At 43.9% G+C, this 19032-nt stretch overlaps 1 protein-coding gene across 1 annotated transcript; it reads right to left on the reverse strand.

Annotated features, from left to right (window-relative positions):
• Positions 1-12946: 12946 nt before the first annotated feature.
• On the reverse strand, positions 12947-17950 carry LOC123151412 (cysteine-rich receptor-like protein kinase 10). Its single transcript, XM_044571134.1, has 7 exons — positions 17767-17950; positions 17513-17629; positions 17276-17427; positions 16965-17175; positions 13750-13987; positions 13507-13657; positions 12947-13420 (listed from the first exon to the last, which is right to left on the reverse strand). Exons 1-7 carry the CDS (start codon positions 17849-17851, stop codon positions 13109-13111), a joined length of 1266 nt encoding a protein of 421 aa, XP_044427069.1. The 5' UTR covers positions 17852-17950; the 3' UTR covers positions 12947-13108.
• Positions 17951-19032: the final 1082 nt, after the last annotated feature.

The raw sequence follows: 19032 nt of genomic DNA on the forward strand, positions 1-19032 counted from the left end.
AATACTAATTTCAACTCTTGGAACATCTTATATGTTCCGTGGCGTTCAAAACGTTTTTGAAGTCCCGGTTCTAAGCCGTAAAGCATGGTGCACTAAACTATCAAGTAGTCATCATACCGAGCTTTGCCAAAACGTTCATAATGTCTGCATCTGCTCCTGCAATACGTTCGTCACCTAGCGGTGCATCAAGAACATAATTCTTCTGTGCAACAATGAGGATAATCCTCGGATTACAGACCTAGTCCGCATCATTGCTACTATCATCCTTCAACTTATTTTTCTCTAGGAACATATCAAAAATAAATCAGGGAAGCTATAGGCGAGCAATTTATCTACAACATAGATATGCAAATACTATCAGGACTAAGTTCTTGATAAATTTAAGTTCAATTAATCATATTACTTAAGAACTCCCACTTAGATAGACATCCCTCTAATCATATAAGTGATTGCGTGATCCATATCAACTAAACCATGTCTGATCATCACGTGAGATGAAGTAGTTTTCAATGGTGAACATCACTATGTTGATCACATCTACTATATGATTCACGTTCGACCTTTCAGTCTCAATGTTCCAAGGCCATATCTGCATATGCTAGGCTCGTCAAGTTTAACCGGAGTATTCCGCGTGTGCAAAACTGGCTTCCACCCGTTGTATGTGAACGTAGAGCTTATCACACCCGATCATCACGTGGTGTCTCGGCACGATGAACTGTAGCAATGGTGCATACTCAAGGAGAACACTTGTACCTTGAAATTTAGTGAGAGATCATCTTATAATGCTACTGCCGAACTAAGAAAAATAAGATGCATAAAGGATAACACATCACATGCAATCAATATAAGTGATATGATATGGCCATCATCATCTTGTGCCTTTGATCTCCATCTCCATAGCACCGTCATGATCACCATCGTCACCGGCTTGACACCTTGATCTCCATCGAAGCATCATTTTCGGCTCGCCAACTATTGCTTCTACGACTATCGCTACCGCTTAGTGATAAATTAAAGCAATTACATGGCGATTGCATTTCATACAATAAAGCGACAACCATATGGCTCTTGCCAGTTGCCGATAACTCTATTACAAAACATGATCATCTCATACAATAAAATTTAGCATCATGTATTGACCATATCATATCACAACATGCCCTGCAAAAACAAGTTAGACGTCCTCTACTTTGTTGTTGCAAGTTTTACGTGGCTGCTACGGGCTGAGCAAGAACCGTTCTTACCTACACATCAAAAACCACAACGTGGTATAGTGATTGCTTTTTGATCTTCAGAAAGAACCATGTTCATTGAATCCGATTCAACTAAAGTTGGAGAAACTGACACCCACTAGCTACCTGTGTGCGAAGCACGTCGGTAGAATCGGTCTCACATAAGCATACGCGTAATGTCGGTCTGAGCCACTTCATCCAACAATATCGCTGAATCAAGAATCAACTAGTGACGACAAGCAATATGTATATACCCACACCCACAACTCCTTTGTCTTCTACTCGTGCATAAAAAATCTACGCATAGATCTGGCTCTGATGCCATTGTTGGGGAACGCAGTAATTTCAAAAAAAATTCCTACGCACACGCAAGTTCTATCTAGGTGATGCATAGCAACGAGAAGGGAGTGTGTTGTCTACGTACCCTCGTAGACCGTAAGCGGAAGCGTTATGACAACACGGTTGATGTAGTCGTACATCTTCACGATCAGACCGATCCTAGTACTGAAGGTACGGCATCTCCGTGATCTGCACACATTCAGCTCGGTAACGTGCCATGAACTCTAGATCCAGCTGAGTGTCGAGGGAGAGTTTCGTCAGCACGACGACGTGATGACAGTGATGATGAAGCTACCAGAACAGGGCTTCGCCTAAGCACCACTACGATATGACTGGGGTGGATTATGGTGGAGGAGGGCACCGCACACGGCTGATATGGACGTGGCGGCCACTGATGCTGATATTATTCGTGTTAATTTACTAGCTGCGCCGAGGTTGAAAATTGATGCATTAGATGGAAAATCATCCAACCATGCTGATGCGTTGCATGTCATGATCGTGAATGAGAACAGGCCCAAAGGTGTTCAGCTTGTCCATGAGACCGAGGAAAGGGGCGTGAGGAATATGGATGGATTTGATCCCTTGTATGCTAACAACAGGAGGCACGATTTGGTTTCCTACTTCTACACATGTTCAACAGATCAAGTTAAAAGTACAGATATATGGCATATGCAGATGTCTTGCTTATTATTTATTCTCCTGCCACGTACAATGAAGGATCTGAGGCATCCTAGGATACGTGATTTCTTGTGCCTGTGTGCAAGTGGATGGGGCCCACCAAAACAACTCAGGCGTAGCACATTTTCTGGAGACCAAAGTCTGAGTCGGTTAGTATTTAGATTGTTTTTTTCTACAGTTCTTTTTCTGCCGTGAGTTAGAGATAGAATTAGATATTTAGTTTAATTCTTGTGAGTCAAGTTAGAAGGGTCGGCTTGTATTATAAAAGCCAAGTCCGTGTGCCATGTAATGATTAGGTTATTTTGTGATGAATCAGACACCATGTGTGTTTCGGCCATCGGCCATTATCGAGTTTAGAGAATTCTTGTCAAAATCTCTACTAGCGTGTGAGTTCCTGCAACGCGATGCATAGGGGATTACAAGCTGAGCCTATACGGTTCGTCCATGTTATTCCTTCGGATTGAGGGGTTGGCGTGTTGTTTTCGTGGGATTTGCGAACATCTTCATAAACCCGCGACTTGTTCTTGCTGTGATGGATGTTTGTGCCGTGAAAGATCGGGCCAACAACGGACCGACCCTCGTCTCGAGGTTCGCTCCTCATCAACGGCTAAGACAATGATCAACTTGTGTGTCTATTGTTGGGGAACGTAGTAATTTTAAAAAATTTCCTACGCACACGCAAGATCATGGTGATGCATAGCAACGAGGGAAGAGTGTGATCTACGTACCCTTGTAGACCGACAGCGGAAGCGTTAGCACAACGCGGTTGATATAGTCGTACGTCTTCACGGCCCGACCGATCAAGCACCGAAACTACGGCACCTCCGAGTTCTAGCACACGTTCAGCTCGATGACGATCCCCGGACTCCGATCCAGCAAAGTGTCGGGGAAGAGTTCCGTCAGCACGACAGCGTGGTGACGATCTTGATGTACTACCGTCGCAGGGCTTCGCCTAAGCACCGCTACAATATTATCGAGGGTTATGGTGGAAGGGGCACCGCACACAGCTAAGAATATGATCACGTGGATCAACTTGTGTCTCTAGAGGTGTCCCCCTGCCCCCGTATATAAAGGAGCAAGGGAGGAGGAGGCCGGCCCTAGGAGGGGGCGCACCAACTGTGGAGTCCTACTAGGAATCCCTAGTCCTGGTAGGATTCCACCTCCCATATGGAATAGGAAAAGAGGAAGGGAAAAGGAGAAGGAAGGAAGGGGGCGCCCCCCTTCCCTAGTCCAATTCGGACCAGACCAAGGGGAGGGGTGCGGCCACCCTTGAGGCCCTTTTTCTTCTTTCCCGTATGGCCCAATAAGGCCCAATACGTATTCCCGTAACTCTCCGGTACTCCGAAAAATACCCGAATCACTCGGAACCTTTCCAATGTCCGAATATAGTCGTCCGATATATCGATCTTTATGTCTCGACCATTTCGAGACTCCTCGTCATGTCCCCGATCTCATCCGAGACTCCGAACTCCTTCGGTACATCAAAACTCATAAACTCATAATATAACTGTCATCGAAACCTTAAGCATGCGGACCCTACGGGTTCGAGAACAATGTAGACATGACCGAGACACGTCTCCAGTCAATAACCAATAGCGGAACCTGGATGCTCATATTGGCTCCTACATATTCTATGAAGATCTTTATCGGTCAGACCGCATAACAACATACGTTGTTCCCTTTGTCATCGGTATGTTACTTGCCCGAGATTCGATCGTCGGTATCTTAATACCTAGTTCAATCTCGTTACCGGCAAGTCTCTTTACTCGTTCCATAATACATCATCTCACAACTAACTCATTAGTTGCAATGCTTGCAAGGCTTATGTGATGTGCATTACCGAGAGGGCCCAGAGATACCTCTCTGACAGTCGGAGTGACAAATCCTAATCTCGAAATACGCCAACCCAACATTTACCTTTGGAGACACCTGTAGAGCTCCTTTATAATCACCTAGTTACGTTTGTGACGTTTGGTAGCACACAAAGTGTTCCTCCGGCAAACGGGAGTTGCATAATCTCATAGTCATAGGAACATGTATAAGTCATGAAGAAAGCAATAGCAACATACTAAACGATCGGGTGCTAAGCTAATGGAATGGGTCATGTCAATCACATCATTCTCCTAATGATGCGATCCCATTAATCAAATAACAACTCTTTGTCTATGGTTAGGAAATATAACCATCTTTGATTAACGAGCTAGTCTAGTAGAGGCATACTAGTGACATTCTATTTGTCTATGTATTCACACATGTATTATGTTTCCGGTTAATACAATTCTAGCATGAATAATAAACATTTATCATGAAATAAGGAAATAAATAATAACTTTATTATTGCCTCTAGGGCATATTTCCTTCAGTCTCCCACTTGCACTAGAGTCAATAATCTAGTTCACATTGCTATGTGATTTAACACCAATAGTTCACATCATTATGTGACCAACACTCAAAGGGTTTACTAGAGTCAATAATCTAGTTCACATCGCTATGTGATTAACACCCAAAGAGTACTAAGGTGTGATCATGTTTTGCTTATGAGATAATTTTAGTCAACGGGTCTGTCACATACAGATCCGTAATTGCGAATTCTATGTCTACAATGCTCTGCACGGAGCTACTCTAGCTAATTGCTCCCACTTTCAATATGTATCTAGATCGAGACTTAGAGTCATCCAGATCTGTGTCAAAACTTGCATTGACGTAACTTTTTACGACGAACCTTTTTGTCACCTCCATAATTGAGAAATATTTCCTTATTCCACTAAGGATAATTTTGACCGCTGTCCAGTGATCTACTCTTAGATCACTATTGTACTCCCTTGCTTAACACAGTGTAGGGGATACAATAGATCTGGTACACAGCATGGCATACTTTATAGAACCTATGGCTGAGGCATAGGGAATGACTTTCATTCTCTTTCTATCTTCTGCCGTGGTCGGGCTTTGAGTCTTACTCAATTTCACACCTTGTAACACAGCCAAGAACTCTTTCTTTGACCATTCCAATTTTTGAACTACTTCAAAATATTGTCAAGGTATGTACTCATTGAAAAAACTTATCAAGCGTCTTGATCTATCTCTATAGATCTTGATGCTCAATATGTAAGCAGCTTTACCGAGGTCTTTCTTTGAAAAACTTCTTTCAAAACAGTCCTTTATGCTTTGCAGAATAATTCTATATTATTTCCGATCAACAATATGTCATTCACATATACTTATCAGAAATGTTGTAGTGCTCCCACAGTCCCACTCACTTTCTTGTAAATACAGGCTTCACCGTAAGTCTGTATAAAACTATATGCTTTGATCAACTTATCAAAGCGTATATTCCAACTCCAAGATGCTTGCACCAGTCCATAGATGGATCGTTGGAGCTTGCATATTTTTTTAACACCTTTAGGATTGACAAAACCTTCTGGTTGCATCATATACAACTCTTCTTTAAGAAATCCATTAAGGAATGCAGTTTTGTTTATCCATTTGCCAGATTTCATAAAATGCGGCAGTTTCTAACATGATTCGGACAGACTTAAGCATATATACGAGTGAGAAAATCTCATCGTAGTCAACACATTGAACTTGTCGAAAACCTTTTGCGACAATTCTAGCTTTGTAGATAGTAACACTACTATCAGCGTCCGTCTTCCTCTTGAAGATCCATTTATTTTCTATGGCTTGCCGATCATCGGGAAAATCCATCAAAGTCCATACTTTGTTCTCATACATGGATCATATCTCAGATTTTATGGCCTCAAACCATTTCGCGGAATCTGGGCTCATCATCGCTTCCTCATAGTTCGCAAGTTCGTCATGGTCAAGTAACATGACCTCCAGAACAGGATTACCGTACCACACTGGTGCGGATCTCACTCTGGTTTTACCTACGAGATTCGGTAGTAACTTGATCTGAAGTTACATGATCATCATCATTAGCTTCCTCACTAATCGGTCTAGTAGTCACAGGAACAGATTTCTGTGATGAACTACTTTCCCATAAGGGAGCAGGTACAGTTACCTCATCAAGTTCTACTTTCCTCCCACTCACTTCTTTCGAGAGAAACTCCTTCTCTAGAAAAACTCCGAATTTAGTAACAAAAGTCTTGCCTTCGGATTTGTGATAGAAGGTGTACCCAACAGTCTCCTTTGGGTATCCTATGAAGACATATTTCTTCGATTTGGGTTTGAGCTTATCAGGATGAAACTTTTTCATATAAGCATCATAATCCCAAACTTTAAGAAACGACAACTTTGCTTTCTTGCCAAACCACAGTTCAGATTGTGTCGTCTCAATGGACTTAGATGGTGCCCTTTTAAACGTGAATGCAGTTGTCTTTAATGCATAACCCCAAAACAATAGTGGTAGATCGATAAGAGACATTATAGATCGCACCATATCTAATAAAGTACGGTTATGATGTTCGGACACACCATTATGCTGTGGTGTTCCAGGTGGCGTGAGTAATGAAACTATTTCACATTGTTTTAACTGAAGGCCAAACTCGTAACTCAAATATTTTACCTCTACGATCATATCGTAGAAACTTTTATTTTCTTGTTACGATGATTCTCCACTTCACTCTGAAATTCTTTGAACTTTTCAAATATTTCAGACTTGTGTTTCATTAAGTAGATATACCCATATCTGCTCAAATCATCTGTGAAGGTCAGAAAATAATGATACCCGCTGCGAGCCTTAACACTCATCGGATCTCATACATCAGTACGTATTATTTCCAATAAGTCAGTTGCTCGCTCCATAGTTCCGGAGAACGGCGTTTTAGTCATCTTGCCCATGAGGCATGGTTCGCAAGCATCAACTGATTCATAATCAAGTGATTCTAAAAACCCATCAGCATGGAGTTTCTTCATGCGCTTTACACCAATATGACCTAAACGTCAGTGCCACAAATAAGTTGCACTATCATTATTAACTTTGCATCTTTTGGTTTCAATATTATGATTATGTGTATCACTACGATCGAGATCCAACGAACTATTTTCATTGGGTGTGTAACCATATAAGGTTTTATTCATGTAAACAGAACAACAATTTATTCTCTTACTTAAATGAATAACCGTATTACAATAAACATGATCAAATCATATTCATGCTCAACGCAAACACCAAATAACACTTATTCAGGTTCAACACTAATCCCAAAAGTATAGGGAGTGTGTGATGATGATCATATCAATCTTGGAACTACTTCCAACACACATCGTCACCTCACCCTTAACTAGTCTTTGTTCATTCTGCAACTCCCGATTCAAGTTACTAATCATAGTAACTGAACTAGTATCAAATACTGAGGGGTTGCTATAAACACTAGTAAAGTACACATCAATAACATGTATATCAAATATACTTATGTTCACTTTGCCATCCTTCTTATTCGCCAAATACTTGGGGCAATTCCACTTTCAGTGATCAGTCCCTTTGCAGTAGAAGCACTTAGTCTCAGGCTTAGGACCAGACTTGGGCTTCTTCACTTGAGCAGCAACTTGCTTGCAGTTCTTCTTGAAGTTCCCCTTTTTTTCTTTTGCCATTTTCTTGAAACTAGTGATCTTGTCAACCATCAACACTTGATGCTCTTTCTTGATTTCTACCTTCATCGATTTCATCATCATGAAAAGCTCGGGAGTCGTTTTCGTCATCCCTTGCATACTATAGTTCATCACGAAGTTCTATTAACTTGGTGATGGTGACTAGAGAATTTTGTCAATCACTATCTTATCTGGAAGATTAACTCCCACTTGATTCAAGCGATTGTAGTACCCAGACAATCTGAGCACATGCTCACTAGTTGAGCGATTCTCCTCCATCTTTTAGCTATAGAACTTGTTGAAAACTTCATATCTCTCAACTCGGGTACTTGCTTGAAATATTAACTTCAACTCCTGGAACATCTCATATGGTTCATGACGTTCAAAACATCTTTGAAGTCCCAATTCTAAGCCATTAAGCATGGTGCACTAAACTATCAAGTAGTCATCATATTGAGCTAGCCAAACGTTTATAACGTCTACATCTGCTCCTGCAATAGGTCTGTCACCTAGCGATGTATCAAGGACATAATTCTTCTGTGCAGCAATGAGGATAAACCTCAGATCACGGATCCAATCTGCATCATTTCTACTAACATCTTTCAACACAATTTTCTCTAGGAACATATCAAAATAAACACAGGGAAGCAACAACGCGAGCTATTGATCTACAACATAATTTGCAAAATACTACCAGGACTAAGTTCATGATAAATTTAAGTTCAATTAATCATATTACTTAAGAACTCCCACTTTGAAAGATATCCCTCTAATCTTCTAAGTGATCACGTGATCCAAATCAACTAAACCATGTCCGATCATCACGTGAGACGGAGTAGTTTCATTAGTGAACATCACTGTGTTGATCATATCTACTATATGATTCACGCTCAAACTTTCGGTCTCCGTGTTCCGAGGCCATATCTGTATATGCTTGGCTCGTCAAGTATAACCTGAGTATTCTGCGTGTGCAACTGTTTTGCACCCGTTGTATTTGAACGTAGAGCCTATCACACCCAATCATCACGTGATGTCTCAGCACGAAGAACTTTCGCAACGGTGCATACTCAGGGAGAACACTTCTTGATAATTAGTGAGAGATCATCTTAAAATACTACCGTCAATCAAAGCAAAATAAGATGCATAAAAGATAAACATCACATGCAATCAATATAAGTGATATGATATGGCCATCATCATCTTGTGCTTGTGATCTCCATCTTCGAAGCACCGTCGTGATCACCATCGTCACCGGCGTGACACCTTGATCTCCATCGTAGCATCGTTGTCATCTCGCCAATCTTATTCTTCCACGACTATCGCTACCGCTTAGTGATAAAGTAAAGCATTACAGCGCGATTGCATTGCATACAATAAAGCGACAACCATATGGCTCCTGCCAGTTGCCGATAACTCGGTTACAAAACATGAACATCTCATACAATAAAATTTAGCATCATGTCTTGACCATATCACATCACAACATGCCCTGCAAAAACAAGTTAGACGTCCTCTACTTTGTTGTTGCAAGTTTTACGTGGCTGCTACGGGCTTAAGCAAGAACCAATCTTACCTACACATCAAAACCACAACGATAGTTTGTCAAGTTGGTGCTGTTTTAACCTTCGCAAGGACCGGGGGTAGCCACACTCGATTCAACTAAAGTTGGAGAAACTGTCACCCGCTAGCCACCTTTGTGCAAAGCACGTCGGGAGAACCGGTCTCGCGTAAGCGTACGCGTAATGTCGGTCCGGGCCGCTTCGTCCAACAATACCGCCGAACCAAAGTATGACATGCTGGTAAGCAGTATGACTTATATCGCCCACAACTCACTTGTGTTCTACTCATGCATATAACATCAACACATAAAACCTGGGCTCGGATGCCACTGTTGGGGAACGTAGTAATTTCAAAAAAAATTCCTACGCACACGCAAGACCATGGTGATGCATAGCAACGAGGGAAGAGTGTGATCTACGTACCCTTGTAGACCGACAGCAGAAGCGTTAGCACAACGCGGTTGATGTAGTCGTACGTCTTCATGGCCTGACCGATCAAGCACCGAAACTACGGCACCTCCGAATTCTAGCACACGTTCAGCTCGATGACGATCCCCGGACTCTGATCCAGCAAAGTGTCGGGGAAGAGTTCCGTCAGCACGACGGCGTGGTGACGATCTTGATGTACTACCGTCGCAGGGCTTCGCCTAAGCACCGCTACAATATTATCGAGGATTATGGTGGAAGGGGGCACCGCACACGGCTAAGAATATGATCACGTGGATCAACTTGTGTCTCTAGAGGTGCCCCCCTGCCCCCGTATATAAAGGAGCAAGGGAGGAGGAGGCCGGCCCTAGGAGGGGCGCACCAAGTGTGGAGTCCTACTAGGACTCCCTAGTCCTAGTAGGATTCCACCTCCCATATGGAATAGGAAAAGAGGAAGGGAAAAGGAGAAGGAAGGAAGGGGGCGCCCCCCTTCCCTAGTCCAATTCGGACCAGACCAAGGGGAGGGGTGCGGCCACCCTTGAGGCCCTTTTTCTTCTTTCCCGTATGGCCCAATAAGGCCTAATACGTATTCCCGTAACTCTCCGGTACTCTAAAAAATACCCGAATCACTCGGAACCTTTCCGATGTCCGAATATAGTCGTCCGATATATCGATCTTTATGTCTCAACCATTTCGAGACTCCTCGTCATGTCCCCGATCTCATCCGGGACTTCGAACTCCTTCGGTACATCAAAACTCATAAACTCATAATATAACTGTCATCGAAACCTTAAGCGTGCGGACCCTACGGGTTCAAGAACAATGTAGACATGACCGAGACACGTCTCCAGTCAATAACCAATAGCGGAACCTGGATGCTCATATTGGCTCCTACATATTCTACGAAGATCTTTATCGGTCAGACGCATAACAACATACGCTGTTCCCTTTGTCATCGGTATGTTACTTGCCCGAGAATCGATCGTCGGTATCTTAATACCTAGTTCAATCTCGTTATCGGCAAGTCTCTTTACTCGTTCCGTAATACATCATCTCACAACTAACTCATTAGTTGCAATGCTTGCAAGGCTTATGTGATGTGCATTACCGAGAGGGCCCAGAGATACCTCTCCGACAATCGGAGTGACAAATCCTAATCTCGAAATACGCCAACCCAACATTTACCTTTGGAGACACCTGTAGAGCTCCTTTATAATCACCTAGTTACGTTGTGACGTTTGGTAGCACACAAAGTGTTCCTCCGGCAAACAGGAGTTGCATAATCTCATAGTCATAGGAACATGTATAAGTCATGAAGAAAGCAATAGCAACATACTAAACGATCGGGTGCTAAGCTAATGGAATGGGTCATGTCAATCACATCATTCTCCTAATGATGTGATCCCGTTAATCAAATAACAACTCTTTGTCTATGGTTAGGAAACATAACCATCTTTGATTGACGAGCTAGTCTAGTAGATGCATACTAGTGACATTCTGTTTGTCTATGTATTCACACATGTATTATGTTTCCAGTTAATACAATTCTAGCATGAATAATAAACATTTATCATGAAATAAGGAAATAAATAATAACTTTATTATTGCCTCTAGGGCATATTTCCTTCATCTATGGGGTGCCCCCCTCCCCGTCTATAAAGGAGTGGAGAAGGAGGGAGGGCCGGCCCTCTATGGCGCGCCCTAGGGGAGTCCTACTCCCACCGGAGTAGGATTCCCCCCTTCCAAGTAGGAGTAGGACAGGAAGGAAGGAGGAGAGAGGGAGGAAGGAAAGGGGCCCCCCTCCCAATTTGGATTGGGCTTGGGGGGGGGGCTCCTAGGCCGCCTCCTTCTCTCTCCCACTAAGGCCCATACACTCCCGAGGGGGTTCCGGTAACCTTCCGGTACTCCGGTAAATGCCCGAACTCATCCAGAACCATTCTGATGTCCAAACATAGTCATCCAATATATCGATCTTTATGTCTCGACCATTTCGAGACTCCTCGTCATGTCCGTGATTATATCCGGGACTCCGAACTACCTTCGTTACATCAAAACACATAAACTCATAATATCAATCGTCACCGAACGTTAAGCATGCGGACCCTACGGGTTCGAGAACTATGTAGACATGACCGAGACTCATCTCTGGTCAATAACCAATAGCGGATCCTGGATGCTCATATTGGTTCCTACATATTCTACGAAGATCTTTATCGGTCAAACCGCATAACAACATACGTTGTTCCGTTTGTCATCGGTATGTTACTTGCCCGAGATTCGATCGTCGGTATCATCATACCTTGTTCAATCTCATTACTGGCAAGTCTCTTTACTCATTCCGTAATGCTACATTTCGTAACTAACTCATTAGTTACATTACTTGCAAGGCTTGTAGTGATGTACATTACTGAGAGGGCCCAGAGATACCTCTCCGATAATCGGAGTGACAAATCCTAATCTCGATCTATGCCAACTCAACAAACATCATCGGAGACACCTATAGAGCATCTTTATAATCACCCAGTTACGTTGTGACGTTTGATAGCACACTAAGTGTTCCTCCGGTATTTGTGAGTTGCATAATCTCATAGTCATAGGTCATAGGAACATGTATAAGTTATGAAGAAAGCAATAGCAACAAACTAAATGATCATAGTGCTAAGCTAACAGATGAGTCTTGTCCATCACATCATTCTATAATAATGTTACCCCGTTCATCAAATGACAACACATGTCTATGGTCAGGAAACATAACCATCTTTGATTAACGAGCTAGTCAAGTAGAGGCATACTAGGGACACTTTGTTTGTCTATGTATTCACACATGTACTAAGTTTCCGGTTAGTACAATTCTAGCATGAATAATAAACATTTATCATGATATAAGGAAATATAAATAACAACTTTATTATTGCCTCTAGGGCATATTTCCTTCATTTTGGCCATTAATAGTCATTGCAGATCCATGAATGATCTAGAGAAGCCGAGGGAGAGGCAGGGCAAATTCTTGTCCGTGACACAGTATGTAAACAAAGTTCACGTGTTTTGTCAATGCTGATCTTGGATATATTATTATTATGCGTTTAGTTACCATAAAGATTATGTATGTCGACACATTCGATTCATGTTTCCCTATTGTGTTCCTAAATTATGAGCTCCATGAAATCCCACATCTTAATATGCACATTTATAGTACAAAAATGTATGTAGTGATTTACATTTGCACTACATTTCAGTCCAAGATATGATCATAATCGAATATGGTAAAATAAATACTAATCAAGTCGACTCGTAATAAATATGTACATGAAAATCCTAATAACAAGATCATCGCGGCTGGATAGCAGTTATCGAGGCATAGTTGATCGACTTATGAGAAACCAACGGTTCACTCCTTAACATGGCCGATGGCGCTAACAATGGGACGTTTCTCACCGGCCTAGATGGTGCTGGCAGGCTCATTTGTTCACTGACGAGCATTAGAAGGACATTTGACATGGTTGGTCGAATGTCGGGGTCATCTTGCACGCAGAGGAGGCCGACTTGGAAGCAACGCCATGCCTCGTCCCTTGAGTAAGATTGCCCAAGTGCACGATCAATAAATTCATTTGCCCGATCTTCAATCCAGAACTTCCATGCCTGCCAAAAAGGAAGTTCAGTTGACGAGATGAAGCATTTTAGCAGATTATTCTATGGTCCTAGAATAGAGTTTTAAATGTCCATACATCTTGGATGAGGGATTGTCGGTGCTCCTCAAGGTATGACATGCTATTCCGTTGTCCACTCAAGATCTCTAGTAGGAGGACTCCAAAGCCAAAAACATCTGATTTTGCTGAGAAGACACTATCCATCACAAATTCCGGTGCCATGTACCCACTGCATTAATAATTCAACTTGGGGTTAATAGCATATAAATGTAGCATTTCATGGTTGTAACCTACCAATAGTAGCTTGTGATTGCTAGTTACTAGGTCCCGACGATGTGTCCCGTGTTGACACCATTGCATTCGTCCTTGAAGATCCTAGCCAAGCCAAAGTCGGAGATCTTGGGGTTCATCTTGTTGTCGAGGAGAACATTACTTGGCTTGAGGTCTCGGTGAATGACCTTGAGCAGTGAGTCCTCATGGAGGTAGAGCAACCCACGGGCAATGCCGATGATGATGTTGTGCCTGCTATTCCAGTCTAGCTCGGCGCTCTTGCTGGTGTCTAAAAATTTCAATACCACATGGATATCACAAGTGATGAATTAGCTCATCAAGGATACAATTAAAAATTTGATACTATTGTTGATTAATATTATTTTAGTGGGGATTTCATATATCCTCTTTTATGTGTGCATGATTGACAATGAATGCCTAATTTATAATTTGACACGACTATACTTTAGTTAAAGATCGTCAACAAAAGTGTATCCTACTTAGACATCTTCTTCATACAGGAAAACTGAAAGGGATAGCTCATTCATTACGATAGGCATGCCTCTATCTCTTCTACTTCCTCATTCCATACATCGGCATTCTTCCTTCTAAATCACCTTCCCAAGCCACCACATCTCTCTCTACCCAGCCTCTCAACAACAATTTCTTTGGCCCATCCCACTAACCTTTGAGACAAAGGTGATCCTTATCTCAAGTTCTCAAAATGACCTGCTGCAATGTCTGTTTTCTACCTAGAAGAATGTCCATATTTCCTACATTTAGTCGCCACTCACCACTCGATCTTCATACACTATAGATTGTGTGCATCACAATAATGCAGAGGCCAGGGGTTTTATCCTCCTCTAGAAAACACTATGGACAAGGCACTCCACCCAAGTTCGGGGCTTAGGCATGCAGTCGTGTAGTCTTCCCACCCACGTTCAATTCCTAGAATTGTACCATTATGCATAGCCCCCCCTACCGTCATTATTTTTTCACAAGGACCAGGCTTGATGTGTGGTGATGAAACACGTGAACTATTGCACCCACCAAAATAAAAATCTGGGCACTCATATTTAGAACGTCATGTGCATCTCTGATTGGTGCAGACACCAAGAGAAGTGAAATTCTCAAAATTAAGGAACTGACTGGTTAGGGTTCATGCTAAATTTAAGGTGCATTTTCAAGTGAGAGTGTGTGTCATACTATGGGTAATTTGGAATTTCCATGATGATTGGTTTTTTTAACATAACAACACTTCTACTTTTTTTACAACTTATCTTTCAAGCTGGTGCTATGCAACGTGCGGAGGCGCCGACCTCCGGGTGCAGCCTTTGGAAAACAGTATCATGAAAAAACATCCAGTTAGTTTGGATAAGGGCGCTGCTACGCGTCTGCCGACAGATGATTCTAAAATATCCGCCACATCAATGACCGTTGGATCCTCACGCTGTTAGCCGTCTGATGTAGTGCCCGCCCCCCGCATGCCCCCTCATTAGTTCCTGCAACAAGCGCGTTGTTGCAGAAACAAACAACCTTGCCCCTTGCCCCGACAGAGCTGCGCCCAGCACGGCGCCACCCCAACCCGCCCATGTTCCTGCAACAAGACCCATGTTGCAAAACTTGCATTTCAAGATAACCTTTGTTGCAAGACCATCTCCGACCTCTTCTCTATATTCCTGCAACAAGACCCTTGTTGCAAGAATTTCAACAACATCTCCGGCCTCTTCTCTGTATTCATGTAACAAGACCCTTGTTACAAAACTTACATTTCAAGATAATCTTTGTTGCAAGACCATCTTCGACCTCTTCTCTGTATTCCCGCAACAAGACCCTTGTTGCAAAAATTTCAACAACATCTCCGGCCTCTTCTTTGTATTCCTCTTGTTGCAAAAAAAATTGCAGCCAAGGTGATGTTGTGGTAGAAGCTTTGTGTCAGCCGATTGAGCCAAAAAGCTTCAGCACGGTTCGGCCTTGGACGAGCAGTCCAATATGCTCTCAAACATCTTGGCGACGACCTCGGCGATCTCGCCACCAGCTAGCTGGATCGCCAGAAGCAAGACAACGAGCAGCTGCGTCACCAAGGACCGCTCCTTGGCCATCTTCCTCAATGCCGCCGCCGAACAGTCGTCGTCGCAGACAAGCCTGGACGAGCTGTTGCTTTTCTTGATGTGCTCCTCTAGTGGCCACCACGACGCAGGGGTTAGCCAGATGCGGAGGGACGCCGAGCGGCGACAAGGGGTGCAGCTCGCCGGCGAAGCGCGTGCGGGCGGACGGCGCTGGCCAGGTTGTTAACTCAAAGTGAGTTTTGGCTACGGGCGAGAAAAGTGTGGAGGTGTTTCGCTCATGATAAGGATATTAGTGGAGTGAAGGACCACGTGATGCGTGTCATTCGCTGAAGGAGGCGGAAGCGGCGTGGTTATCAGCCGGTTGAAGCTAATCGTCCCTTTGGATAAGGATCCTGTAATAAGTTATCGGTGGACTATGGTTGGACTTTCACCTTCCTTGTGTTTTTTATTGAATGGCTGCTACTACTACATTTTAATAAAGAATTATTGTGTGATAAGGTTATCACTCTTTTGCAATAAAAAAATAAGACACTCCACAACTCTTGCCCCTACCTGTATCCTCTACGTCCTATCTGTTGCGACCCTAGCTTGCTTTGCAGCTTTCACGCAATAAATGATGTGTACTGCACTTCGTCGTATAAGGCTGGTCGTAATGAGAGTATCATAGGTAGTATTATGGACGTCAACTAAGTAATTTTGATGAGGTGACATAGAATTAAATGAAGAAAGAGAGGCTTAAGTATCATATCATGATACTATATCATATTAAATGATGTGCTACTTTGTGTCATGCATGACAATAAATGTAGTCCTATATGATACCAACATATGATATCATGCATTACGGATGTAGTATCATACAAGTGTATGATACTTCCCATTACAACCAACCTAATATAATACTCTTTCAGTTTCATTAGTGTCAAAGAACGTCTTTTTTTTTATGTGACAAAGGGAGTATCGTTTTTCATACTAGTGTATTTGTGCAAATCAAAGGAGGAGGCTTGATGGGAAAGCAAGGGATGAGAGGAAGGTGCGAGAGATGGATCAGCGTGGAGACGTGGGAAGAGTGAAACATATGCATGGCCACACGTCGGAGGTGACGTGGCATCTAGGTGGCCACTGACGCAACCACATCGCTCCTGACACATGCCTAAACTGAATCGAATGTCCGGTGAGATGAGAGGTAGAACGCACCAAAGAGGAAGGCGTCGAGGCTGCCGTTGGGCAAGTACTCGTAGACGAGCAGCTTCTCGTCGCGCTCGGCGCACCAGCCTAGCAGCCGCACCAGGTTGCGGTGCTGCAGCTTGGCGATCAGCTCCACCTCGTTCCGGAACTCCGCCGCGCCCTGCCGCGACCGCGCCGACAGCCGCTTCACTGCGATCTCCGCGCCGCACGCCATGACGCCCTTCGATCCGGCAGAAGTTCGGATTAGTGGAGGAACGCCGATGAGGAACGCAAGGTATTCATAATATATTACTAATCAGTAGTGGAGTGCTTGATCTTACTCTGTATACCGGGCCGAAGCCGCCCTCGCCGAGCTTGTTGGCCCTGGCGAAGTTGCCGGTGGCGGCGTCGATGGAGGCCAGGTCCATGAGCGGCAGCTCCGAGATCGACCTAGACAGCGGCGTCATGTTCTCGTTCTGCGTTCTCCTGACGGCTGAAGCGAATTCCTCGGATCAGCACAGGCTTGGCTTCGCTCTACGTCAGTAGTTAACAATGGAAGTACTGGGTCGATCACGTACCGTTGCGCTTCCGCCAGCGCCAGCAGTAGACGCAGTAGAGGAGCGTGCAGAAGATGACCACCACCAGAACGGACACCATGATCTTCACGGAGTTCGGGCTGGAGCCATGCGCCGCAGCTGCAACAAGCCAACAACACGACATCAACACGGCGTGCAGCACAACAGCTCAGTCTTCGGCTCTTCGTCGTTCGTCACCTAGTAGCACGCACGCATGTTCAAGTGAAAAAACGAGGACAGAGTGTTTGTCAACTCACCTGCCTCGTCGCCCGCCAGCGGCGCGGACGCTGACGTGCCCAGCAGCCGGCGGTGGCTCACGAGTCGGTGCGGTGGCCTCAACATATTGTACGACTACTCCGGCGGAACGTCCGAGCTAGCTAGCTAGCTCGCTAGCTTTCTGAATGGATGGAGCAAGTGTAAGCTTGTGATTACTGATGGGCGCAAATGGATGGACGGAGGAGGAAGTCAACGACGTTAGTGTGTTATATGGGGTGCAGGGTGGAACTGATTGATGGTTCGCTGCCGCCTGCTAAAAGTAGCATGGTTACCGAACGTGTCCACCCGCTGGCGCCGGATGTATGCCTTCTGTCCTTTCGGCACGGGCAGTTGATGGATACATTTGACAGCTGAGCTCCTATGCTGCTAGATATAAGAGCATCTCTAACCCGTACCCTATAAAGCTTTAGAGGAAAAAAAAGTTTTCTCCTTTAAACCGCACCTAGCCGATTCCTTATAGGGGCACTCGTTAGAGGAGTAAAAAAAATTACTCCACATTCACCCAACTCTTAAATATACTCGGTCGCCCACAGATAGAGTAAAAAAATTCCCCTCCCACACTTGACCTCATCCATTCCGCCACCCGCTGCTGTAGTAAAAAAAATCTCCTTCCACCGCTCGACCTCAGCAATTCCGCTGCCACCCAAGCACAATGCATCCCCACCGACATGCGCCCACATCCACTCCAACGTCATCCCACCACCCAAATGGCCGGATCCCGATTAGAAGCGCCGATCCACTGTGATGTCACCCCACTGGCAGGACGTAGCACCACAAGACAATGGTGCATTGTGTGGTATTTAGAGGCTGTTTGGTTTTACGACTAGCATTGTCATATTTTATCATACATTTTTACCAAATTTGTCTTAGGTTAGTTAATCAAAATGGGGGGCTGTTTGGTTTGTGACTAACTTCGCCAAAGATTGCCACAACTAAGGTTAGGCAAGTTTGACCAACTTAGGTGAGTGTTTGGTTCAAGCCACACCTTATGCAAGCCACACTTGGGCCCCACATGACATACACACAAAAAGTGTGGCAAGATTCCCTTAGGCTTGCCAACTTGTGGCTCTCATTTTGATGAACTAACTTAAGGCAAGTTTGGCAAAAATGTGTGGCAAAGTATGGCAATGCTAGTCCTAGAACCAAACAGCCCCTCAACACTTTTTGTGTGTATGCCATGTGAGGCCTAAGTGTGGCTTGCCTAAAGTGTAGCTTGAACCAAACACTCATCTAAGTTGGTCAAACTT

This window comes from Triticum aestivum, chromosome 7A (genome assembly GCF_018294505.1).
Source record: "Triticum aestivum cultivar Chinese Spring chromosome 7A, IWGSC CS RefSeq v2.1, whole genome shotgun sequence".
Classification (NCBI taxonomy): Eukaryota; Viridiplantae; Streptophyta; class Magnoliopsida; order Poales; family Poaceae; genus Triticum; species Triticum aestivum.